The sequence below is a fragment of the Ictidomys tridecemlineatus genome, chromosome 9 (genome assembly GCF_052094955.1).
Source record: "Ictidomys tridecemlineatus isolate mIctTri1 chromosome 9, mIctTri1.hap1, whole genome shotgun sequence".
Classification (NCBI taxonomy): domain Eukaryota; kingdom Metazoa; phylum Chordata; class Mammalia; order Rodentia; family Sciuridae; genus Ictidomys; species Ictidomys tridecemlineatus.
Window position 1 is genome coordinate 112,497,101 of NC_135485.1, and position 26,272 is coordinate 112,523,372.

Genomic DNA, 26,272 nt, shown 5'->3' on the forward strand with positions numbered 1-26,272 from the left:
CCGTGGCATCTTAAATACTAAAGTAGCTCAAGTTGCTACAAGTAGAGTTTCTCTATGCCTGAGAAGATATGCATGGAATGTACTTTTCTAAAGATTTCTGGAATTTGTTTATACTTTAGTTGTGGACATAAATCACACAACATATACCTAGATCCTTATCTAAAATGGCCAGTGGCAGAATTCTTGAGAGCAAACTATTTTTCAGAGATTTCGTTATAGGATTTCATAATTTTTTACCTTCAAGTGTCAAAGTTACTGCATTACTAAATAGAGAAAGAGGTTATTAAAATAAGGAAACAACATGTGGTGCAAATAAGTGAAGGTCCGTTACAACTCCAAAAGAAGAGAAAGTCAGTTATCACTTCCCTGTCAGTGTCCCAGGCCCTTGGCCATTTTCCTATTGCAGGTACATGTTGTGAGGGAGGCTGCAGGTGGGCATCACCAGACACCTTCACTAAACTTATTACAGTGAGAGTTTGGGCCATATTTGGGGGTCTCTGCTCAGCAAACATGGCTGAAGCTCATTTAGGCACTAGTGACTCTGCCTAGACAAAGTGGCCCAAACAGCTTCTTGGTTCACAGCTGGTCTGCATGAATTATGTCTTAACATTCCAAAGGCAAAAGGAAGATGAAAACAAAAGAAAAGAGATGAAGTTTCCCTCTATGCAGGTTTCTTCCTACCGCTCCCTCTGAAACAGGGCTTCTCAACTTCAGCACTATGGATGCAGGCTGTCCAGCACTTCAGTAGGATGATTAGTGGTAACTCTGGCCACTACCTACTAAGATTATGTAGCACACACCCTCCCCCCATCACAACCAAAACTGTCTCCAGACAAAATCAACTGCAGATGAGAACCAACATTTTAAGCTGCACTATAATCACAAGCCCGCTGTGGTTTTGACTAACTGGTTTCATCCTCCTCAAAGGTCAGTAATGAAAAGGGCCTCAAGTGCCACCTCCAAGTCTAAGTGTCCACTGCCACCAAACTATACAGAGCCAGAAACCAACATCCAAGAGCATTTGTTTTGGTGTTGTTGTTGTTGTTGTTGTTGTTGTTTTAAATCCCCTACCTGGGTTATAAGGCTGAGAGAATAGTACAAATTTATGTTGGTTCAAATTGGGTGTTTCTAAAAAGCTCAGTTTCAGCTGAAATAAAGGACTTTCCTAAATCAGTGCATTTGAAATAAAATTAATTACATTAGTGAAACAGCAAGTTTTAAACTTTTATTATATTATTTTGCCCCCATAGTCTTCAAGGTACACCTTCAGAAAGATATCAGTCATCTTTTCAAGTTTGCTTTTCTTCTGAAACATGCATGTAATTTCCCAACTTTAGTGATCTAAGAGTTACTGAGTTACTTTTTTTCTCTAACAGTTCTGTTCTCTCATAAATAACAGGTGACACACTCTATGCCCAAGCTTAGTTGTTCTTTTTCTGTTTGTTTTTTATATTTTTAGTTGTAGATGGACACGATATCTTTATTTATTTTTTTCATGTGGTGCTGAGGATCAATCCCAGTGCCTCACATGTGCTAGGCAAGCCCTCTACCACTGAACCACAACCCCAGCCCCAACAAGCTCAGTTCTTTTGTCAACTTGATCTATTAAATAACGTTTATCTTTTAAATTCTTGGTTATGAGCTTTATTCGTGCATTTTATTTCTGTAGAAACTGGATTATCATAAAATTACACTCAGACTGATGTAGTTGCTGGTAACTGAGTTCTCTGTGAAGATTATTTTACTATAAACTGATAGAACAGGATAAGCTGCATTTTTTTCCTCTAGAATATTTTACTTCCACATAAACTGTCAAATGGAATTTAGAACTCAATAAATCATAACTAACCATAAAATGTCAACCCTTAATACCATGAAATGATGCCAAGCAATTACTGTTGTATTTTTTTAACCCAGTTTGTCTCAAATTTGGAACACTTGTAAAAAGTTATAGTATATAATATAATGTAACTATATTACATAATAATAATAATAGTAATAGTATAGCTATATTATCATGTAATAGCCAGGCACGGTGGTACACTTTTGAATTTCTAGTGACTCAGGAGATTCAGGAAGGAGAATCACAAGTTTGAGGCAAGGCTTGACCTCAACAGCTTAGCAAGACCCTATCTCAAAATAAAAAATTTAAAGGACTGAGGATGTAGCTCAGTGGTAAAGCACGCGTGGTTTCAGTCCAGTCCCCAGTAACAAAAATATTATTATTATTATTATTATTATTATTATTATTATTATCAATATTAATGCAATAACATGTATAAGCACAAAATTATGATTTTCAACCTATTTTAAAGACCTATTTTCAACCTATTTTAATGAAATATTCACAGAATGGAAAACTTGGGACTCAATACAGAGAGAACTAAGTCTAAAATATGTTTTTAGGTAGTTTGAAAACTTACTGCCTTTTCAATAGTTTATGGTTTTTCAACCTACTCTTATGAAAAATAGTCATGTGCAAAAAGAACACCTTTCTGAAAGATATGAAAATGAATATACTTTACATATTCTTTTGCTGTTTATCTGAATATTTCTTTTAAAGAGTTTCTTTTAAAATATTTCTTAATATTCTTTTTAAAAATATTTTTATTAAAAATATCATCAATAACACTCTAGTTATTGATGGACCTTTATTTATTTGTTTATATGTGGCGCTCAGAATTGAATCCAGGGCCACACACATTCTAGGCAAGCCATCAACCACTGAGCCACAACCCCTGCCCAATCTTACTGTTCTTGATCATTGCTTAAGAGAGTAGATTTTAAGAGTTATTGCCACAAAAAATGGCAAGTATGTAAAATAATGTATATGTTAGTTAGCTCAAATTAGCCATTCCACAGTATATAAATATTTCAAAACAATAATAGGGAAGCTATGATCAAAGGATGCTATATGCATGTATGAAAATGTCACAAAGAAACCTTTCATTTTGTACAATTAAAATGTGCTAATAATTATAAAAAGACATTTTTAAAAAATAGGTTGTGGATGATTAATAAGTACAATTTTTATTTGTCAATGAAAAAAATAACCTTGACAAATATTTCTATGGACTGTAGAAATTTTTTAAATATATTTTTAGTTTCAATGGACCTTTATTTTACTTATTTATAAGCATTGCTAAGAATCGAACCCAGTGCCTTACACATGCTATGTAAATGCTCGACCACTGCACTATGACCCCAGCCCACTAGAAATGTATTTATAAGTAGATAATTTTAAAAATATTTCCTTGCTTTCCTTTTCTTTGTGAGCTTATGAACACTCTACAGAGAAATTCTCTGAACAATTAAATTGGCAATAACCATTTTTGGGCAAATTTTACATAGCAACAATAATAAAACCTGCCTTTATTGAGTGTTTATTTTGTTCTATGTTGAATGCAATGTTTTGCCAAATTATGTTCATATGTTTCTGGTGTGTGTAAGTGCTTTTTTAAAATTAATTTTATTTTTAATAGGCAAACCATGCTTGTGCATTTATTAATATATCATTATCTATTTCTCATGCAGACATAAATTTACTAAGTATGTTCATGTAATATGTTCCTCATATAACATTTTTTGTATATTATTTTAGTTCCTTGGGCAGTCAATGTCTTGGGAATATCTTACAGTTGAAAAGCATATTGTCTGACAATATTTATTGATGGATCCAAAATTTTGCTATAATATATGGGTAAAAGTTAAAAATAATACTACTATTTAAAAGAAGAGGAAGAAAAGGGAGAGGAGGAAGAAGGGAAGACATAGGAAGAGAGGCAGGCTTTAGTCTCCTTCTTGAGAGATGATTGAGACAAAATAAGTGCTGAAAGCCTGTGACAACTAAGGGTAAGGTGTCCAGCAACAAGTAATCAAGGGTAGGTTGCAGTGGTGTGTCACAGGAGTCCAGAGCTGGGAAAGCTCATTCAGACCTGAGGTTAGTTAGAGCAACTCCATAGACAATGGAGTTATCTCATCCTCAAAGAAAGTTAGGATCAGATTTGGTCTTAGGCAGTTTGTAAGTGGCCAGTAATAATAAAAAGATGACATTCCAGGTGTAAGGCCAAGTGTGAGGAAAGTCCTACAGATAACAAACCACTTCCAGTGTAACAAGTATAGCCGATCCAAGGTCCTAAATCTTACATTATTTAGTAAAGAACATAGGTTACATTCAGATTCTTTCTGATCTGAAATCAGAGAGCTTGTGAGTATTCGGGAGTTTGGAAGGAGCATAACATAAGGTGTGCTGAGAAGTCAATATAACCTGGTATTCCTTGCCTATGCTTCCAGAGATATAAGACAATTAAAAGATTATATTTTTTTCCTATTTATTCCCTTACTTAGAAGCTTATCAGACCACACTTTGCCACACATAAGAGGCTTACAAATCAGTCATGGTAGCATACACCTGTCATCCCAACTATTTAGAAGCCTGAGGGAGGAGGGTTGCCTGAGTTGAAAAGTTCAAAGACAGGTTGGGCAGCATAGTAAGAACCTGTCTCTAAATAAATAAATAAATAAAACACAATAAAATTTATAGGCAGAAGCTGGGGCTGTGGCTCAGTGGTAGAGCACTTACGCAGCATATGTAAGGCACTGGGTTTGATTCTCAGCACCACTTATAAATAAATAAATAAAATAAAGGTCCATCAATAACTAAAAAATATTTTTAAAAATTATAGGCAAATTCGTGTCTATTTTGCTTGATGATAGCACATATCTCTGGACACCCTTCGGACACTGACATCCTATATTTCAATGTTTCTCAGCCTGTGTTAGTCAGCTTTCCATTACTATAACAAAATACCTGAGACAGTTAACATTAAAAGAGGAGAAGTTTATTTTGCCTCACAGTTTGGAGATTTCAGTCCATGGTAGTTGGCCCCATTACTTTTGGCGAAGCTATACCTCAATGCAGGAGTGCATGGTGGAGCAAGCTGTTCACCTTGTAGTAACTGGGAAGCAAAAAAAGAAAAGAACGAGATGGGTGTCCTACAATCCCCTCTGAGGGCACAACTCAGTGACCTGAAGCCTCCCGCTAGGCCCTGCCTCTTACTGGTTTCCACCACTTTCTAATAGCACCAAGCTGATGGTCAAGCCTTTAATGCATGGGTCTTTGGGGAACATTCCAGATCCAAATTAAAGCACTGCCCTTTTTTTCCCCCACCTCTTTCCAACTACTACTTCTTTCCCTCACTTTGGTTTGCCAGTCGGACACATTGCCGTTGTCTCTCTTCATATATAGAGATTGTTCTAAGGAGGGGTGGTCTGGGGAGGACTTGTTTCAGAATCCCAGAGAGTAGTTTGGTCCATATATCACTTGAAAGTTCCTCCTGGAAATGTTGATGTCTGTCCTTACATGGACCCTTTACTGTGTAATAATCTTTATGTATGTATTTTAAATTCCTTGCAGCTTGATATTTTTTTTTTCTGGAGTGATATCAATACATTGGACTTTGAATAAATTGGAAAAAATTATCTTTCTTCAATAACTTAACTTTAAAAACATTTAAATTTCTCTTTCTCTATCTCACCCTACCCTTTTTTTTCTTTTTAATTTTATTTTTTAGATCCCAAAGTCCAGGAGTGAGGGATCTATTCATGGCCACAGGGTACTGCAACCAGAGCCATCTGCCGGTGTTCCTCAGGTCAGCCTGCGGCTAAGTCGTAGGAAGCCCTGCTTGGATGACATGAATTCAGCAGAGGACGGCGGTGCCAAGTTGGTATCCAGGTTGGCAAATTTTCTTCCCCTACACCATTCAATATATCAGCTCTGATATATAGACCCACATATGTAGGTGTGTCTGCATATATCGACCATGGTAGCAACAGAATCTGTAGATCAATATAAACATTTAAGATACACTCTAAATTTTGAGGATTTTCTAACTAATAATTCATACCACAGAAGCAATAAAAACTATTGTTTTCTGGATTGAAACACATTAGCTAGTAGGACTATGCTGAGCTCCCAATAAAGTCCAAGAATTACTTTTTGGATATCTTTTTATAGAATGTTCAGTGAAAATATTATCTATCAAAGTAGAAATCAGAGTTGTCTAGTACCAAGTCTTATAACAGTTTGAATGTTGCTTTTAAACCATGATTGTACACATTATACCCGAAAGTAAACTTCTCTGGTATACTTAAAGAAAAAGGCCTTGATTTTAATTTATTCCCAGCATATAGCATTTTTCCTTTTAAGAATTTTTTCTTTTATGATAACTGATAACCTATTTCTAAATTTAAAAAAATATATATATTGTTACAAGTATTAGAGATCTCTAATGGAATTTAAAGATGCCTTAAAGCATTCAAAAATAATATAATGAAGGAGCTTAGTACTTTGGATTGCTTTATAAAAAAAGATGGAACTTAAGCTGTATCTCAAAAGATGAAGGCGAATGAAGTAGGAAGAGAGAAAAGACCAGGGTATTATAGATAGGCACCGTTAGGAGTCATAATGACCGCATCGGAAATAGCAAACTGGAATTAGCTGGAGATAAGGCTAGAGTCGTGGAGGGAGGCCAGGTCATCCAGTCCTGGGAATGCCAGGTGCACTGTCATTTATTTATTTATTTATTTATTTATTTATTTATTTATTTATTTGACACCATGGATTGAACTCAGGAGCACTCAACCCCTGAGCCACATCCTCAGCCGTATTTTATATTTTTTATTTAGAGACAAGAGCTCACTGAGTTGCTCAGTGCCTCGCTTTTGCAGGCTGGCTTTGAACTCATGATCCTCCTGCCTCAGTCTCCCAAGCCACTGAGGTTACAAGGCATGCTGTCAGTCTTTTATTCACTGAAGTGATGATTGGCAGTCAACCCTCTGGTTCCAGGAACTGCTTTAAGGCAGGACATACATCAGTGGACAAAGCTGACCAGGCCACTGTATCTATGAGCCTGACATTCTAATGAGGAAGACTGTAAGGCCCAGTAGAAAACTGCGTGTGGTAAGAGGACTTCATAACTGAGGGAATTAAGAAGCTACATCAGGTTAATAGAATAGACTGACGATTCTAGTGCAGAGAGTCAGGGAAGGCCTGAGCTGAGATGTCAGGAGGAAGGAGTCTGTGAAGATTAAGGAAAGAGCTTCCAAGCAGAGAATATAGCAAATACCGAAGAACGGAGGCAGGAGAAGCTCGGCTTCATCCTGCTGGTAACAGAAAGGGAATGGAGGTGTGAGCTGGGGAGAGGCGAGGGGTACCATGGAGAGTCGATGTGTTAGGAGAATAGTGCTTCCATCAGCTGCAGGATGCACTGGAGGAGGGGCCCTTGGGGGACACATCCATATCCCAGCAGGGAAAATACAGGTGGTCTAAGAGACGAAGCTAAACCAATCAGATCATGAAAGACGGTGTCCTGTTCCACCTTGAGGAGTTTGGATTTGCCTCTTGACATGATGATAGGAAAATAAACCAGAAAATGACTTGTATTTTATAAAAGACCCTGTGACAGCAAAAGGAAAGATTAAAGGGAATAGTAAGATGGGTTGGGAGACCAGCAAGGTTGAGTCAGTTCAAGGCAGAGTAAGAGCTTCCATTAAGTCACTGTTGGTTACTGGGATGAGGAGGTGTAACTCGTCTTTGTCTCTTGAAGGAAAGGGGAAGAATGGTCTGTTGCTTACAGGACAACTTGGAGTTGGAGTGTTTTGGGGGGGGGGGGTTGTTGTTGTTGTTGTTTATTTGTTTGTTTGTTTATGTTTTCTTTGTTTTGCTGAGGAATTAAAATATTGTGATGAATGAAAGGCAGGCAAGTTTGTGAGCTCAATTGTCAGGGTGAGTGGAGAGAAGGAAGCTGCCAGAGATGGAGGACCTGGAGGAGGAAACCCAGAGACAGCAGGGGTCCAGAGAAAGTGGAGGAGGAAGCTCAGTCAGTGGAAGAGTTAGCCTTGGCAAGGAAAAGTGAAGGAAATAAGGGGCACAGATACAAAACACTGGCCTTTTGAAAGTTTCCTCCCAAATTTAAAAACCAGACTTACATAGCTGGTGGCAAGGGTAGATGCGAAAATAATGAAAATAGTGAAATGATGAAAAACATTGCAGACATTTCTTATTTGTATCCTTTTTTATTTATCCAATCTAAAAATAAAAAAAAAAATCTGCTTCTAAAGGTAACAAGAGTTTTGGGTTTGGTAAATGAATTTGTGTTTCTGAGAAACAAACCAGCAAGTGAGATTAGGAGGGACAGCATAGCTGACCATTGCTCTCGCCATATTTGTTCTTGTGGTCAGCACTGCATAGCCCCAGTTAAAACAGATGCATATTTGGATTTTCCAACTTTTTGAATTATAGCCAACCTTTTCTAGAACCACATTGTTCATACTTAAACTTGTACCACTTGCAAATACTTGTTCAACTTCCTGTCTATCCACAGACCTATCATATCTACAGAGATCTTTACATTTTACTTTTTATCTACTTCGTGTGAGATAAATTATGAGACAAATTATCAAAAGACAATTGAAGATCATACAGATCAACTTAACTAAAAAAAAATCTTAAATCCTTTATACATCTTTACAGTAACAGAATAGATATCATGATAGTTTTCATTTCTTCAGAAATGAATTTATGAAGATGTTTTCATTTGTAGTCACTTACCAGGACAAGTTATTATCTAGTTTGTGCATATTAAATTAAAAAATAAATGCAAGCGTGTGTGTGTGTGTGTGTGTGTGTGTGTGTGTACAAAATGCACATACCTCACTTTCTCTAAGTCCTCTCACTTTTTTCCTTTAAAGTTTATTAGTTGCCCTAGTCTTAGAAGTTGGCAGCGTGTGTGGAATACATTGTTTTACTCCTGTTCTTGGATGTGATATTTGCTTTGGCTTACCAACTCTTTTTTCAAGGAATTGTCCTGAAGCTTTTAAGCTTTTCCTAGTATTCAGGGTTTTTTTTTTTTTTTTTAATTGCTCTTTTAAAAAGCAGGGGAAAACGCAACAACGTTCATTTTTGTTTGGTCTATGATCTGATAAGTCCCATTTATTTCACAAACAAGCAAACAAAATCACTGTGTTTACAATTATTGAAATCAGTATTTTCACACGCAGAGTGTGGTTTGCAGCAGAGGAACCCTATCAGTTAAAAACACAGATTAGACCAGGAAAGAAATATCCTTTCAGTACTGAAATTTCCTGAATGATGACGTGTCCTTTGATTTTTCAACTGGCAGGTTAAAGGTCGATTTCTAGTGCTTTTGAGAAGTAGTTTTTGGCTAATAGCCTGTTTTTGATCATTTGAATTCTATGGGTTTCAGAACTTGCCATATTTGGTTTCCAGATTGACTTGTTTCCATCTGTTTCTCCTTTGTTTCAAGCCTTATATTTGTCTCACTTCTTCTTGAGATGTAATGAAAGCATGAATTTTTATCAACAAGTATTTACTATTTTCCTGCTCTTTAGATATTGGCTATAAAAATAAAAACTTAAAGGAGTGATTTATTTTGAGAGGAGCTAGATATCAGTTATTACTTGTTGCTGGTTTCTTAGACTGTCATTCACAGAATAACTTTTTCTTCCCCTGTCTTTCTATAACTGTTCAAAATTGGCATTGAAGACATAATCACAAGAGCAATGTTTCCCTAATCCCCCCTAGAAGCTTTCCTTCACAATTAGAATGGCTTCAAGAGAAAAGCAAAAGAATAAATATTTTTGATCATGTAAGAGCTCAGCCAACAATCAATATATTTTGTATTGAATTCAGAGCCAAAAGTGCTTAGTGACATGTTCATTGCATTCAGTGACAGCTCTAGCTAATCTGTCTGCATCACCTAAAGCCAACAACAGCAATTCCTGTAGTACTGTGAAGAATTCTTTTCTCTTTGTAATGAAAGCATGCATGTTACTAAAATTCACAGTAGATTGAAAAGGATAATTAAATCCAACATATCTGGGTCAAAAGACTGTGTTCCTGTCTTTCTTTCCACTGTAAATACCATGTACATGTTTGCTAACTTCATAGGCACAGGCAGAAATGAGTTATTGGACAGATGCATCTTCATGAGCAAAGCTTGGACTCCTTCTCACTAACCAAGATATTCTTACCTTATTCCTATTAAAGGTACTGAGAGAAATGATCACAAATCTAGACTGCAGCAGGTGCAAAGTAGTATTTTTAAATTTTTTTCTGGAAAGAGAAGCTATATACCTATCCTTAAAAAAGGGGAAAAAAAGTTCCAAATTGTATGCAAAGGTTTGAAATGTTAAAATGATTTGAAGCTTTAGGGAATGGCTATCTCATTTTCTACTTTAACAAGTGAAATAGACAAATGATTATTTTTGTGCATTTCTAGTATTGTAATATAATACTTCTCTTAATGTTTTTAAATTTTAGAGTTTACATAGAGAATATGGTTAATATTTTTAGTTTTTAGATTTTAAATTTTAACATCTAAACTTATTTAGATGTTAAATAAATATTATAATTATTATTTTATCTGAATATATATATATATATATATATATATATATATATATATATTCCTTAAACGTGTGATGTCCTTAAAGACTCAAGGAAAATCTCTAGTTTTATTCCACAAGTCTGGGTAAAGTCAGAAGAGACTATATGGTATCTGACTCTAATTATGTGAAATGTCCAGAAAAGGCAAATTTATAGAAACAGAAAGTAGATTTATAATGGGGCTGATGTGTGGAAATACTTATTAATTTAAGTAACCTGAGGGATCTTACTTGGGAAGATGAACTGTTCTGAAACTGATTTATAGTAGTATTTACATCACTTGGTAAAGTTACTGAAAAATCATTAAATTGAAATAGGTGGATCCTATGATATATAAACCATACCTCAATAACACTGTTTTTAAAAATACACAGGGGGCTGGGGCTGTAGCTCAGTGATAGAGCGCTTGCCTAACATGTGTGAGGTACTAGGTTTGCTCCTCAGCACCACGTAAAAATAAACAAATAAAAAAAAAATGACACACACAGGGTTAGGGGTATAGCTCCGTGGTAGAGCATGACCTAGGTCCTGGGTTTGATCCTCAACACCAAAATAGAAAGAAAGGAGAAGAAAGTCATTTGATGGCAAATTATTAAAATGCAACCATTGTTATGAGTGAATGCTATCTGCAGAAAGAGTTGTATTTGTTAAATTTTAATAGAATTTGCTCCTACACACTTTCTTCAAAAATAATAGAGCATGGTGGCAGGCATAAAGGTCAGGTCCTCCTAAAAGGTGATTCATGAGGAGGAAGAGGGAAGAGAAACCAGCCACTTGTTTTCGCATCCTGAAAGGACTCCAGCTTGCAGTTTCCTGTGCCACCATCAAGTTATTGAAGTGATTAGTTTTTCAGGGATATAGTTGAACAGGAAGGAAGAACTATAATATTGTAGGAGTTACACACACACACACACACACACACACACACACACACACAATCACACACCTAGGCCCACTGTTCACGAGTGGAAGACTTGACTGATATGGTACGAGGATTAGGGTGAACTTTGTGAATCTAAGAAAAAAGTGTCATTAGGTCTGAGTATCAACAGACAGTCATAGTCTCCTTTCTAGGCAAAACTCTTCTAGATACTTTGACAATGAATGAAAGTTTTACAGTTGGCTCTTACATAAAGAGACCAGGTGTTAAAGAACAATTAAAGTGCTTTTCATTTTTTTTGTGATGGACATAAATCATTTACCTAAAATAACACAATGAATATAGAGTTAAAGAAAATATCCTCACTTTGTGTGGCAGATATGTTCTTAATCTGATAAATAAACGAGGGAAATGATAACAACTCACTTTTCAGGGTATATTGAAAGCACATCTTAAGCAGGGAGAGTGCCCTGGATGAGAAGTGCTTTCTGACCTATTTATTCCTTTTTACCCCCAATGTCGTAGTTACCTAGGGAATACATTAGAGAAATGAAGACCGTCACTGAGGAGGCTAAAGCTCCCGTTACTCCTTGGTTCTCTCATACCCCTCTCTGCCCCATGGGTAACTGCTGTTATGGGTTTGGTTCTGTATTTTTCCAGACATTTCTTTGTTTTCACACATGAAGATATTCCACACATTTTTTTCCACTTAAAAAAAAGAAAAACAACATACTTTTCACCATGCTGAAGGTTTGTTGAAATGTCCCCTACTTCCTGTCTTGCTTCCTCCTACTGGAATGTTCTTCCCCTTTCCTCGCCTGTCAGAGTCAGTGTTCTCCAGTCTCCTTCCCTGGTAGCCTCTTCCCCCTCTGTCCGAGTTCTCATCCCAGGTGAATTTAAGTGTCACAGAGTGATAATTTCCAAATCAGTAGCTTGGCTTCGGCCCATCCCTACGTCTCCAGTGCCTGCCTGACACTCTGCACTCCAGCATTTACTGTAACTCACCTCACACAGAGAGAACTCATTTTCTCATCTTTCCTTCTTACTTCTGCTCTATCTTTCTTTCTCCCAACTACCAGACTCAGTCCTTTTGTATCATCAGTCACGGGATCCTGTTAGCCTTTCTTTTTCAGTGCCTCCAACATCCCTCTTCTCTTTCTCTCTCTCTCTCTCTCTCTCTCTCTCTCTCTCTCTCTCTCTCTCTCTCTCTCTCTCTCTCTCTCTTTTCTTCATGACCTCAACCCTAATTTAGGCTTCTGTCACCTTGTGGTTAGATAATTACTGCATTTGCTGCAGTCCACCAGCCGACTGGATTAATTTTCTCCACGAAGGTCATTCCCATGTCTCTGTCTCCAGGTCCTGAGTCTATTATATGATGGCTTGAAGATTCATTCCCCCTGCCCAGAATGCTCTGCTGAGTGTTCCTAATTAGTCACCGACCAGCAGGAATGACTTCCCATTCCCTCAGACAACCCAACCCCTTCTCTTGCGCCTCGCCCCACCATCATCCATAGTCAGCCAATTCCTGAATGTTCTTGGACAGTCCTTCTCTTTATTTGGCCAATTTCTCCCCTACCCCTTACCACCTCGGCAGACACTGAAGTTCAAACATAGCTCACACCTGCTCAGAACTGTTTTGTGACTGGCTTGTGCTGTCTACAGGAGACTCTTTGTCCTCTCTCGACTCTTCCAGCCCTCTCTTCCTCAGTTCTCTCTGTGTTCGTCATCTTTCCGTCGCCATGACAAAATACCTGAGATAACCAACTAAAAAGGAGCAAAAGGATATTTTTGTCTTGTGGTTTCAGAGGCTTCCTTCCATGGTTGCTTGGCCCTGTTGCTTTGGGCCTGTGGCAGCACCAAAAATCATAGCAGGGACGGCATCAGAGAAGGCCTGTTCACCTCTTGATGGCCAGGAAATAAAAGAATCAATGGACCAGGGTCCCAATATCTCTCCTTCAGGGGCACAACCACAATGACCTAACTCCCTTCCACTAGGTCCCACTTAAAGGTCCCACCAGGCCCCAATATTATGCCACAGGTTAGCAACCAACCCTTGAACAGATGGGCCTCTGGGGGACATTCAAGATCCCACCTATAGCACTTTATCCTTCTTTCATACCTGTAGCCACCACATTGTACACATTCAAGGACTGTCTTTGTTCCAGGTGTTTATGCCAAGATCAAATCATGTATCAGATTTTATCTTAATATTTGCCCTAAAAATTGTAATAACTATTTTTGGCTACATCATGGTTTTATCAGGTAGCCCTGGGTAAAGAAGGAACTTCAGGTCTGAAGAGTGACCTTGGGTCAAGTAACCATGACTCTGAGAAGGTTATTAATTTCACAAATGTTTATTGAGTTAGGTGAATTATATAAGATCACATCTTTAGTGGAGAGGCCAAGATCAAATATAGGTCTCTTGATTGGGTTACAGTTATCTCCTGCTAATGTTCTACCTCTATTTACTTTACCCTTTGTTGATAAGTTTCTCTCCAACCTGATTGTGAGTCCCTAAAGGAGAGGGACTGTGCCCTTCTGTTTCCTCTGCATCCACCCCAGGAGCTGTAGACATGTATTCTGTTGTGACAGCCACAGTCATTATTGGTGAGATATTATTTTATGTGTCCAATTTGCTTAAGAAGGTCACTGATTTGCTTCCTCTAACTGACCAGAGATTGAAGTTTGACTCTACAAGAATTTTGTGTCGGCTTTCTTTCTTGTAGTCCTTAGAAAGTACTAACCCCACAGAATCCCATTCTGCACACCCTTAGGATATACAGAAATCAGGACAGTTGTGCCCTCTCACTGATCCCCCCTTCATTTCTGTGTCACCTTTTTGCATTTCTGTCAATAATATGCTACTTATTTATAGAAGAGAAATCCATTGTGTTCTACAAGTCTCAAACCACCTCTGTGCTATTTTCTGCCCTTGTGCTAGAAGGTGTATGTCTTGTGATGTTTGCCAAACAAAGCTTCATATTTTAGTAATGTATTGCAGTCTTACATTTCATGAGAATAACAATTTTTGTTAATACTAGTAATGAATTAATGTGCAATATTAACTGTACCCGTTTCCCTTCAAACTCTCTAATCTATTAATTTCTGCTGTTAAATATAACTTGCTTCATTTCTGAAGTCCAGCCAGCAGAAAAATCAATCATAACTGACCTGTGTTTGTACTTCATAATGGCTCTCCAATTACTTCCTGAACATGTGCTTCTTCCCTATAGTGTTTCACTCTCTGCTACTGGGAGCCAAGTTTCAGGATTTTTAACTGTCTAGTGAAGCTAAAATGAAGTTAGGATTCTTAGCTACAAGACTCACAACCATATCATGTACAGTCTGACTTGAAAAGAGACCAGATAGCATATGTGTACTGTTGACTGTGCAGATTTATGGCAATAGCTCCCACCCAAGAGAAGGGTTTAAAACTGCCCTGTGAAAAGCTGTGAATCTGACCCAGAGTTCCCGTGCAGAGCCACTGTTTTCTGAGTTGTTCCTATTCTTTGGCTTTCATGATGAAGGTTTAAAGAAAAGTAGATTTGAAAAGGGTTCCGAGGTCCAAGACTGAACTTTTTTTTTTTTTTTTAAAGAAAATGTCTAGTTGTGTCTCTGTAGATGGTTTTCTAGTCTGTTCTTGATCACCACTAGCTCCCATGATAAATATCCCAAGGTCTTAGATAAACTATTTCATGTTGTCAATCTACTGAAAATATTTCCTAGTGTTTAACTTCAATCTTTTTCTAAAATGAAATTCTCTGATTTTTCTCTCAGTATTTAATTATTAAAGTAATTCTGTACCCATTCATTAAAATTACCCCTCAATACAAGTGCTATGGCTACTCAAATTTTGATATTTCACTAGATCCAAACTTCAATTTAAACAAAAAAAAAGTTTTTTTTCTAATGCTGCTTAAAGTATGAGTGTTCCAATAGCTAAACTGTGGAACCAACCTAGATGCCCTTCAGTAGATGAATGGATTAAAAAAATGTGGCGCATATATATACACAATGGAATATTACTCAGTAATAAATGAGAATACAATCATGGCATTTGCAGGTAAATGGATGGAGTTGGAGAAAATAATGCTAAGTGAAGTTAGCCAATCCCCAAAACCAAAGGCTGAATGTTTTCTCTGATATAAGGAGACTGATTCATAGTGGGGTAGGGAGGGGGAGCATGGAAGAATAGATGAACTCTAGATAGGGCAGAGGAGTGGAAGGGGAAAGGAGGGGGCAGGGGGTTAGAAATGATGGTGTAATGATGGACATCATTATCCAAAGTACATGTATGAAGACATGAATTGGTGTGAATATACTTTATATACAACCAGAGATATGAAAAACTGTACTCTATATGTGTAATATGAATTGTAATGTATTCTACTGTCATATATTTAAAAAATCAATTATGTATATATAATCCCCCTTCAACTCTTGTTATTTCACTATATATGTATAGTATAAGTGTTCAAGAATAGGTTTTAGTGTGAGGAAATTTGTTATCATACCTCCAGACTATTTCTAGAGGAATGTAGATCACTAGAGAATATCTGGACTATTGTAATCCTTGTTATATTTACTTTAGTAAACTCTTATTGGACACATTCTGTGTACTGTGCATTATGCTTTGGACCCTTAAAAGCCCCAGAGAACTAGTTGATTGCCATTAGGAGTCTCCCCAACAATTAAATGAAACAAATTTCTACATGGTTAACCTACTATAGAATAGAAGCAGAATTTAAGGTAGCTTAATAGAAGTGCTATAAAAGCAAAGAGACCAGGCAAGGTCGGATATACCTGTAATCCCAGTGGCTCAGGAGGCTGAGGCAGGAGGATCATGAGTTCAAATCCAGTCTTAGCAATTTAGCAAGGCCTTAAGCAACTCAACAAGATCCTAACTCTAAATAAAATAAAATAAAATAAAAGCTGGGATGTGGATCAGTGGTAAAGTGCCGCTGGGTTCAATCCCTTGTACAAAACAAAACAAAAAAAAATTTAAACACAGAGGACTTCTCATTGCATGAAGTTCAAGGCATTAAAGATTTGTATCAACCTGCTTTTGCTACTTACTCTTTTGTTCTTATTCATTAGAACAACTCTACTTCAAATTTATCCCAGTGTTCTCATACCTTTACTAACATTGTTCTCTTTATCCCAAGTACCTTTCTCCCACTCTGCCAATGACAAATTTAAATTTCATCTTCCATGTGAATCCCCCTTTGACTCTTGTTATTTCACTCAGTATGTATTTTGTGTCTGTCTTCTTTCACTTGGCATGTGTTTGCAAATTCATCCACCTTGTAGAATGTAGCAGTACTTCATTCCTTTTTAATTCCCAATAATATTCCATTGTCAGTGTATACATTTTCTTTATCCATCATTAGTTGGTAGACATTTGAATTACTAACACTTTTTGGCTATTAGGAATAATGCTTATATAAACATTTCTGCACAAGTCATTGTGTGGCCATGTTATTAATTCTCTTAGGTATATGCCTAGGAGTTGATTTGCTAGGACATCATTGTGAATTGATGTTCAACTTTTCCAGGAACAACAAAGTAACCACTCCATCTTGCTTTCCTACTAGCAAGCAGTGCATGATGTTTCCAGTTTCTCTACAGCCTCACCAATACCCGTTGTCTATGATTTTTTTTTTGCTACAGCCATCCTCCTGAGTGTAAAGTGATATCTCATTGTGGTTTTGATTTACATTTCCCTAATGACTAATGATGTTGATCATCTTTTCATGTGTTTAATGACCACTTGTGTATCTTCTTTAGATAAATATCTTTTCAAATTTCTGACTCATTTTTAAGTTGGTTTATTTTTCATTATATTGTTGCATGGGAGGAGTTGTTTTATTCTGAATATAAGACCCTTACCAGATTTGCAAATATATTCTCATATTTTGTGGATTGTTTTTTTTAAATTTTTGTTATAGTGATCTTTAAAGCACATAAGATATATATATATATATATATATATATATATATATATATATATATATATATTTAGTTGTTGATGGACCTTTATTTATTTATTTATATGCGGTGCTGAGGATCAAACCCAATAACTCACACATGTTAGGCAAGTGCTCTACCACAGATCACAACCTCAGCCCCAAGTTTTTAATTTTGATGGTCTAATCTACTAGACAGTTTTCTTTTGTCTATGATATTTTATGTCATTTCTAATAAATCATTGCCTATTCCATGTTCATGAGGACTCTCATCCAGGTTTTCTTTTAAGAGTTTTATAGTTTTGTCTCTTAAAACTACAGTCTTTGATCCATTTCAAGTTAATTTTCATGCACGGCATAAGGTCTGTGTCTAGCTTCATTGTTTTGCAGGTGCATATCCAGTTGTTCCAGAGCCATTTTCTGAAAAGATTTTTATCTCTTTGAATTACCTTTCTTTCTCCCTTGTCAAAAATCTAAAGCTTATTTTTAAAATTAAAAAACTAATTTAGGATCCTGACTCTTCTTTCCTCTAGCCGGCTTTGTTTTCTGAGAGCATGAATTTCCATTCAGTAGACATAAGCATAAACATGTCTACACAATATTATAGCATAGTCCAAAGATTGTATCTTATTTCACAGCAGCAATCAGAAAAGACTGCTCTTAGCCACCTATCTCCCAGGTCCACCTGAACTCATGTGCGTACCTTTACACTCTGCCAACTCTCCTATTACAGTGGACAAATGGCACTTGCATCTCTCTGGGGTCAACTTTTGTACTTGCACTTCCAATCCCTCTCACCCAGTCAGGGACTGTGTTGCAATAATCCGTTCTCTCCTCTGTAACATTGCTTTCCCCTTTTTTCTAGACTATTCTCATCAGCAGAGAAACATGGTTCTCAACCTTTTTTTAATCCTTTCCTAGAAACCATACCCTTGTCATTCTTTCAAGCAAATTTCTGGTAAAGGATTATACATACTTGCTTTCTTTATATCCTTTTCTCCCACTCTTTCTTCAATCCACATGCCACTGAATTTGTTTTTATTAAGAACAGCAACCTCGCCAGGTACCGTGGTACACACCTATAATCCCAGTGGCTGGGAAGGCTGAGGCAGGAGGATCACAAGTTCAAAGCCAGCCTCAGCAATGGTGAGGTGCTAAGCAACTCAGTGAGAGTGAGTCTCTAAATATAATACAAAATAGGGCTGGGGATAGTTCAGTGGTTAAGTGCTCCTGAGTTCAATTCCAGTACCCATCCCCCCCCCCCAAAAAAGAACAGCAGCCTCCATCTTGCCAAATCCAAAGATTAGTCTCTTATTCTCATTTTTCTCTGTTTCTCAGTGGCATTTGACCCATCTGATAGCTTCTTTTTGAAACACTTCCTTTGCTACTGCAACATCATACTCCTGATTTTCCTATGAGCTTGCAGGACACCATTTCTTTACCTCATTTATAGACGCCTCCTTCTTTTCCAGACCGTTCATGTTTGGAGCCCCTCCAAGCTCAGTCTACTGACATCATCTCAGTCTCTTTGTATTTCTGAGGGCTTTCATCCAGTTATATGGCTTTAACTATCTTAACTTATATGGCCTCTAAAATTATACTTCTCATTTCAGCCTAATTAGTATATTCCAAACTGGCATACCCAGAAGACTTACATGTTACTAAAGGAGAAATAATGTTGCAAAGTAGTACCTGTGTCATAATCTCATCTTTTTTACTGTGGTAAAATATACATAACATAAAATTTACTATTTTAACACATAGAGTTCAGTGGCATTAACTATATTCACATTGTCCCATCTTTGGTTATTAATGTGAATGAATTTTTGAAGTAGTAGTATATAGAATCATATTAAACTCTGGTATATAAATGGTGAGATTTGTATTTGCTATCTTATTGTCTGTGTTTTAAAAATTTTTCTATAATGAACATACTGTGTGATTTATAACATGAAAAGTATTTTTTGTTTTAAATCAAGGTGACAGATGCCTCAAGGAGAAAATGATAATTGTCATGTTTTTGAGAAATTATATTGAGTGACAGCTGAACAGCTTTGGAACTTGCAATTATGGTTTAACTGGTTTGAGAAGATAAAATCCCCTGAATGGGGGGATCAGAATGGGGAATCTATGAGGAACTGAGAAAGACTGAATTTTGTTTGGATGAGTAGTATGAGTTAGGAGGGTATTCAGCCTAGGAGAGGTGCCTGAATCAAGTGGTGAGAAAGCAAGGTGCCAGGGTCTAAAGCGGTTTACCCTAACAGCCCCAGTTCCTATGATGGAGGAGGGCCCCACTGAGAGTATAGAATTTTGGTTTAACTTTGTAGGCAATGCAGAGCAGTCAAAGCTTTTTGACTTGCTTAAAGCTGTGTTTAGAAAGATCAATACTGTACAGTCTATCCTAAGGATAGGAAGGGACAAAATTAGTAAAACCTACTAGGAAAAAAATAGCTATAATGCAGAGATTAAAGAGTAAAAATTCAAGTGGAGAGGGGAGATGGAAGGATGAACAGGAATGGAAGAGAACAGGACTAAAGCATGGGGAAAGAATGGAGAATGGAATCTCATTTAAACTTTTCCTGTTAAATTATTCAGTTATCACTTGCTTTGACCAAATTCCACGCTGATTCATTTGAAACCTAGGATGATATTGTTTTCAGAAGTGCTAATAGTTGTTTTTTTATTTTGAAGAATCATTGAACTATAATTAATTTTCAATAGATTTTTTTATTGTAAATATTTTAAGGTACAAAAATGTTTTGATACACATATACATAGTGAAATGCCTACTACGATACATTTTTTTTTTTTATCTACTAGTCTCAAACACCTGGGCTCAATTGGTCCTTCTTCCTCCAGTCTTCTGAAAGCTGGAACTACAAGTGCATACCACCATGTCTAAACATTTTCTTTATTTAGAGCATGAATTAATTTTAGTGCCTATTCATTTATGTATAAGTACAATTTATTTCTTAATTTATTTAAATTTTTTTCTAACATATGGTTCTCACTAAAATTCAATGAGAAGAAAAATTTACTTTCATTATGAATTTTATTAATGCTATATATGTGAATAGCAGTAATAGAGAATTCAAGCATGTATATATGCAATTGTTTAATATACTGGGTTTAGTTTTCTGACAAGTTAAAAGGGATTTTTTTTTAAAGTAATGGAGATAGAACCCAAAAGTGCTTTACCACTGAACCACATCCCCAGCCCTTTTAATTTTTATTTTATTTATTTTGAGACAAGGTCTCACTAAGGTGTTTAGATTCTTGCTAAAGTTGCTAAGCCTGGCCTTGAACTTGTGATCTCCTTGTCTCAGTCTCCCAAGATACTGGGATTTACAGATATTTACTACCATGACCAGCAAAAGGGATTCTTTGTTGTTGTTATTGTTGTTCATTATTTAAAATGCACTAGGGGTTTTGACATTTTAAGACCCAATGTTATGATTTTTTTTTATGTGACCTAGTCTTAGTAACACAAATAATTGGTGCTTCCCCTTATTTTCCTTTTAAAAATGTTTTCACTTATTCATATCTATTGGGCTGGTTCAAAGCAAAGCATTTTACTTTGGGTTAAAATAGATTAATTTTGCCAGCCAGTGCAAAATTAATTGACATTGAAAAATTGTATGCTTGTGCTCAGTATTTAACGTCTCAGAATATGAAGAGTTTATCTTGTATTTTATGGATACAGACTTAGCCAGTTGGTTACCATATCACACCGAACAGTTGTGACATGTTTCTACAGAAGCCGTGTTGAAGCTTACTTCTCCTTGGTCAGGAAATATCATTTAGCAGGGTGGTGGGTCACTGGGACAATCTGAGGCAGCTGATCTCAGGTGTGGAAGCAGCTGTTGTGTGGGACATGACTTATTTTGTGAGAACAGAAACACTATTATCGGGACTCCCAGGGGAAATTTGGAAAAAGTCGTGCCAGGGGAGTCCCATTCCAGGAAAATGTGCTCCAAGCACTTATTTATTGGCAATGATCAGTAACTGAGATTCCATCTGGCAAAACTGGATTTTTCCCTGTCCCAGAAAGTTGGGGAACAATTATGTAAGTTGTCTCAAAGAATTTATTTTTAGCCTCTTTTTTTTATGAAGAATTGCAGTCCCTCTATTCTTACAAAAAAAATAATAACCTTGAAAAAAATAAGAAAGCATTCTTTATTTCCTATAGTTAATTGATATATAAGTAAGCATGCAAATTTAATTCTTTCTTATCTTAGAGTGCCATTAGATGGTAGAAAAGCTGTAGGCACTGGCATTCAGATGCTGGCTTCTTGTCAGTCACTTATAGCTGAGAGCTCACATTAATTTCATACCCACATCTATTACAATGAGCACAGCAAAAACTCTCAGATTATGCTAGTTGCTTACCTATACAACTCCTCCAGTTCCTTCTCCCTCTTTTTAAATTTTTTTTTTACATTTTGTTGATGATGATAATATTGTCCTCTAATAAAGTCCAGAAATTCTCTAGCATTCTAAGACACATGGTTGGAGAACTGGTTCAATAAGGATCCCATACATCAATGCCAGAATATCTAAATTATATGTGCCTCCAAAATCTTATCTTTGTGATTATAAATTTTAAAAGTCATATCATTACCTTTAAAAATTACTGAGTATCTTGTGTAGGGCACTGTTCCTTAATGCATTTTTCAAAGATTGATTTTAAAATTTTATATACATGTGTTATATACTTTTGATCATATATCATTTAATTTTAAAATTTTATTTATATAGTATATATAAACTCTTGCTGGAGAAACACCTTTTTAACTAAAATTATAAGAAAAAAAAATTTTATATCATTATATCCTGGGAAATAAATCAGTTTGATTTTAAACCAAAATCTGAAAACGAGTTAATGTAGCCAAGAAATGTCCTTGGTTCCTTGGTTGTTTTTAATTGATGTTGAAATTAAAAGAAATGCAGCCACATCATTGTTGGAGCAAGTGTTGCTCTTGATAGTACAAGGGCAAACACAGATATTACCAAACACTTGGAATCTGCCGAAGAAGTTATGTAAGAAAATTAGAGATCTGCAAGCCATGTAAAGTGTGGGAAAGGAAATAGACAACCTAGGAGAATCTTAGTAGTATATAATGCTTATAAGAGTTCAGAAGTTTGGATAGAATATTACAGTTTTATGCCTCTGTGATGACACATCAATGTATGACCCAGGAATTTTATTTCTTATCTTGGGTTATTAATTACCTGAGGTATTTGACTTATTTTCAGTGCAGCTGTACAATGGAAAAATGCTAAAAAGTGAATAGAAATATTGCTTGATAACCTAATCAAAGCAGCTATACTTTAGGCTATCTAAAAGAGCAATTTACTTATTCATTAATTTTTTTTTCAGCAGTATTGTTCTGTGTAAGCACTGCAGGAAAGATACAATTCTTGTCCTGGAGAGTTTACTTTCCAAAAGGAGAATAATATATATGCAGGTTCAAATAATAAAACCATATGGGCAAAAAAAAAGATAACTATCATAATAGATGCAAAGGACTAAGTGAGTTCAAAGGGGCAAGAGATTCTTTCCAACTGGCTTAGGCTTCAAATATGAGTGGAAATTTTCCCAGACAGAATGGAATGGGAGAATATTCAGACAGAGGGAACAGCATGAGCAAATGGTTAGGTAGAAGAGTTTGGACCAGATAGGAATGGAGTTGTTTCCTGAAGAGGTATAAGCAGCTGAACTGCACAAGTCCATTGGGTTCAATCAGTGGAAAGTCTTAAATATCATATTAAAAGATATAGGGTTTATGTACAAGGTAGCTGGGAGCTGCTAAAGTTTTGATCAGAGGAGTGAGTACCCAGTTCATAACCACAGTAGGAAATTTATTCTATTAGTCAAATGTATGCACTGGAGATGGGGCAAGTAGAATCAGAAAGGCTGTCATACCAATACAGTTGACCCAGGCAGACTGATTAGACAGACATGGCAGGACACTCAACAAATTTGGTTAAAGGGAGGAGAAGAGAAGGAGGAGTAAAGATGACTCATGGTTTGAATCTGATTCATAAGGAGAATAATAACATCATTAGCAAAAAGGGCCTGGGGGAGAAATTGGAGATCAGATAATATGAGGTTTTGAATGTGTTGACTGCGAACCAGTGCTAATAATTATTGAGCACTTATAACTTGCCAGGCACTATTATATGTTTCATACGCATGATCTCACTGATTCCTTGCAGCAACCTTAGAGCTGCTCAACAACCTACCCAAGTTTACATTGCCTATCAGTGATGCAGTCAGGATCCAGCCCCAGGGGCAGAATTCCAGAGCCCAATTTATTGAATGCTTTTACTAAATGGTACTGGGCTTGGAGTCAGGGATGAAAGAGAAGGAAAGACAAATAAAAGGAGAATGATGGTCAGGGAGGTTGGGAGAATTTCCAGAAAAGATCACAGAGCCCCAAAAGACTTTCAGAAAACTGAAGATGCGTGTTGCAGCAATGCTAAGATGTGGGTGAGAATCTAAGCAAATACATTTAGATTTAGTGACCAGAAGAGCACTGGTGGGCCTTAAAAGTGGGTTCAGAAAAGTGTTGAGGTCCAGAGTGTATTGACATGGGCTGGAGGAGGAGCAGGTAATTTAGGGGGAGGTGGGAGCAGTCCGGGGGAGATCTGGAGCGGGACTGTCCATGAGAAGACTGCAGCACCCGGAGGTAGGCCTGCCCGGGAAAGCATTTTTAAGGATGAGGATCACTCCTTGGTGCCCACCCAGAGCAGATGTCAAGGAACAGATTTCAGGTTTAAGTGAGGTCAACTCTTCCAGAGGAAGGAGAAAGTGACGAGATCCATTGCACAGATAAGAGCAAAAGGAGCCCTGAGCACCCTTTCCAGAGGTGAAATGTGTGTCAGGGTCGGGGAAAGATATAAGTGGAGCAAAGAAGACCAAACTCCCATTTGCTGATTTTTGGTTTTCTCAGTCAATTAGGAAATGAGTTAATTAGCGACTGAGGGAGGTCAGAGTTGTGTCACTCAGGGGTTTGCAGCAGTTGCTGTGGGAATGCAGTGAACAGTCCAAAGACAATGACAAAAGGTTGCCACACATAGTCTTATGGTTCACACTGAGGTTAAGTAGCATGAATCTTTAGTCTAACTAGTTGTCAGGGTTTGTGACTTCTTTTGCAGTGTTCAGCAGTCTGGCAACAGAAAGCCCAGCAGGCAAGATTACAAAGGGTGAGGAAGCAGAGGATGCTAGTGACTGCCAGGAGGTTTGGGTGCAGGTTGTCCTTTGCAGAAACTGCAAAACAGACAGAGCTGAATAGAGAGCTAAGGGAAGAGGTGGGGAAATGGAGAGGGGAGAAGCATCGACATTTAAGAGAGGTCCACATTTAGGGACTCCATGAGGAAATGCGGCCCGGTTCATGTGGTCAGAAAGTCAGTGTTTGAGAAATTAGAGTGAACGGAGGTCCTGGAATGGCACTCTTTCCACCTGGCTATGAAGAACTGACCTGAGGAAGTTAGAAGTAGAAATAATAAAGGTATTAAGTGACCAAGGACTCTGAGAGTAGGTGGTGGGGTAGACAGAAGGGGCTGCAATTCAGACACAAAATCATAAGTGATCATTAGGTAATGCCCAGAAAGTGATGAAAATTTTTTTTTTAAAGGAACAATGTTTTGTTTATACATAATAGAGACTTGAAAAGGCATGCAATTACTGAGCTAAAATGTTAATGGATTTTAAAAAATAATGATGATATTGACATACTATTAACATGGTATGTTATAGGAATATTGACAGGAAGACTTAATTTATCGAGAAATGTATGTGACATCAGACATCGAGCAAAATTGTAGCTCAGAATAACACTTTAAATGCATTGAATGTAAAATGTTCAATTTTACCTTTTTTTAAAAAAAAAAAAAACCTATGTCTTCTATTGCTGAACTTTTATGTCTATTTCAGCCAGATAATATTGATATGTTCATAAAATGCAGAAAAGACAGCATATGATTTCTGTCGTTTGAATCTCAGCTATTTCTAAAAATATTTGTATCTTACAAGATATTATAAAAGCTCCTACAGAACTGGGCACAGTGGCCACATCTCAAACTTGTCATCCTTCTGCTTCAGCTTCCTGCCTCTCAGGAAGCTGAAGCAGAAGGATGACAAATTTGAGGCCAGCCTGGGCACTTGGGGAGACCCTGTCTTAAAATAAAAATTTAAAGAGGCTGGGGATGTGGCACAATCCCCAGTAGTAACAACAAAACAAAAAGCAAAGAAAGTCACAGAGAAGGGCTGGGATTGTGGCTCAGTGGTAGAGTGCTCACCTAGCATGTGGGAGGCACTGGGTTCAATTCTCAGCACCACATATAAATAAATGAATAAAATAAAATATCCAATAAATATATATATACATATATATATATATATTTGGAAGTTAAGGTGGAAGAAATCTTTTGTAAATGTATTTCTGTTAGTTTTCCTACAACATATGAAATCTATGAATTAGCAATTATGTTTCTAAAATTAACACCCGATTATTCCATACTGAAGAATAAATTACAAAGGAAAGATGATAATTAACAATCATTTAGGAAACCTTATGGGAAAAAAATTGATTTTTGTGTTACCTGTAAAAAAAGAAAACTAATAATAATAAAATAAGAAACAAGCCTCCCCCCAAATGCCGTTGATCTGTGTAAATAAACAAATTCAATTTTATAAGAATGAAATACAGAAATAATAGTTGAAGTAATGTCCATGAGCGTAGACTTCCGATCTCTTAAGAACTTGAGCAGTCCTAAGGCACGTATCCTCCCCAGAAGTGGGAGGACGTGCCTTGGGTGATGTCACCAGTGACTAGTAACCACCCCAGTGTAAACAAACATCAGCAGGAAATAAATGTGGGTAGGGCAAGGGTCTAGAAGCATGCCTTCCTTCTAGAAAAGTCTCAGTGGAGGTTTTTTTTTTTTTCCTTTTGT

The 26,272-nt window shown here is 36.8% G+C and overlaps 1 protein-coding gene across 7 annotated transcripts in view; it reads left to right on the plus strand.

Annotated features, from left to right (window-relative positions):
* Positions 1 to 26,272, plus strand: part of Fam13a (family with sequence similarity 13 member A) — a 328,573-nt gene that overhangs the window by 203,154 nt on the left and 99,147 nt on the right. For 6 of the 7 annotated variants that reach the window (XM_040293090.2, XM_078021926.1, XM_078021923.1 and 3 more), the window contains one exon: positions 5,574 to 5,734. In XM_040293090.2, the coding sequence (XP_040149024.2) occupies positions 5,574 to 5,734 (161 nt within the window). The remainder of the gene's footprint in view (positions 1 to 5,573; positions 5,735 to 26,272) is intronic. The other variant, XM_078021924.1, reaches the window with a different exon arrangement.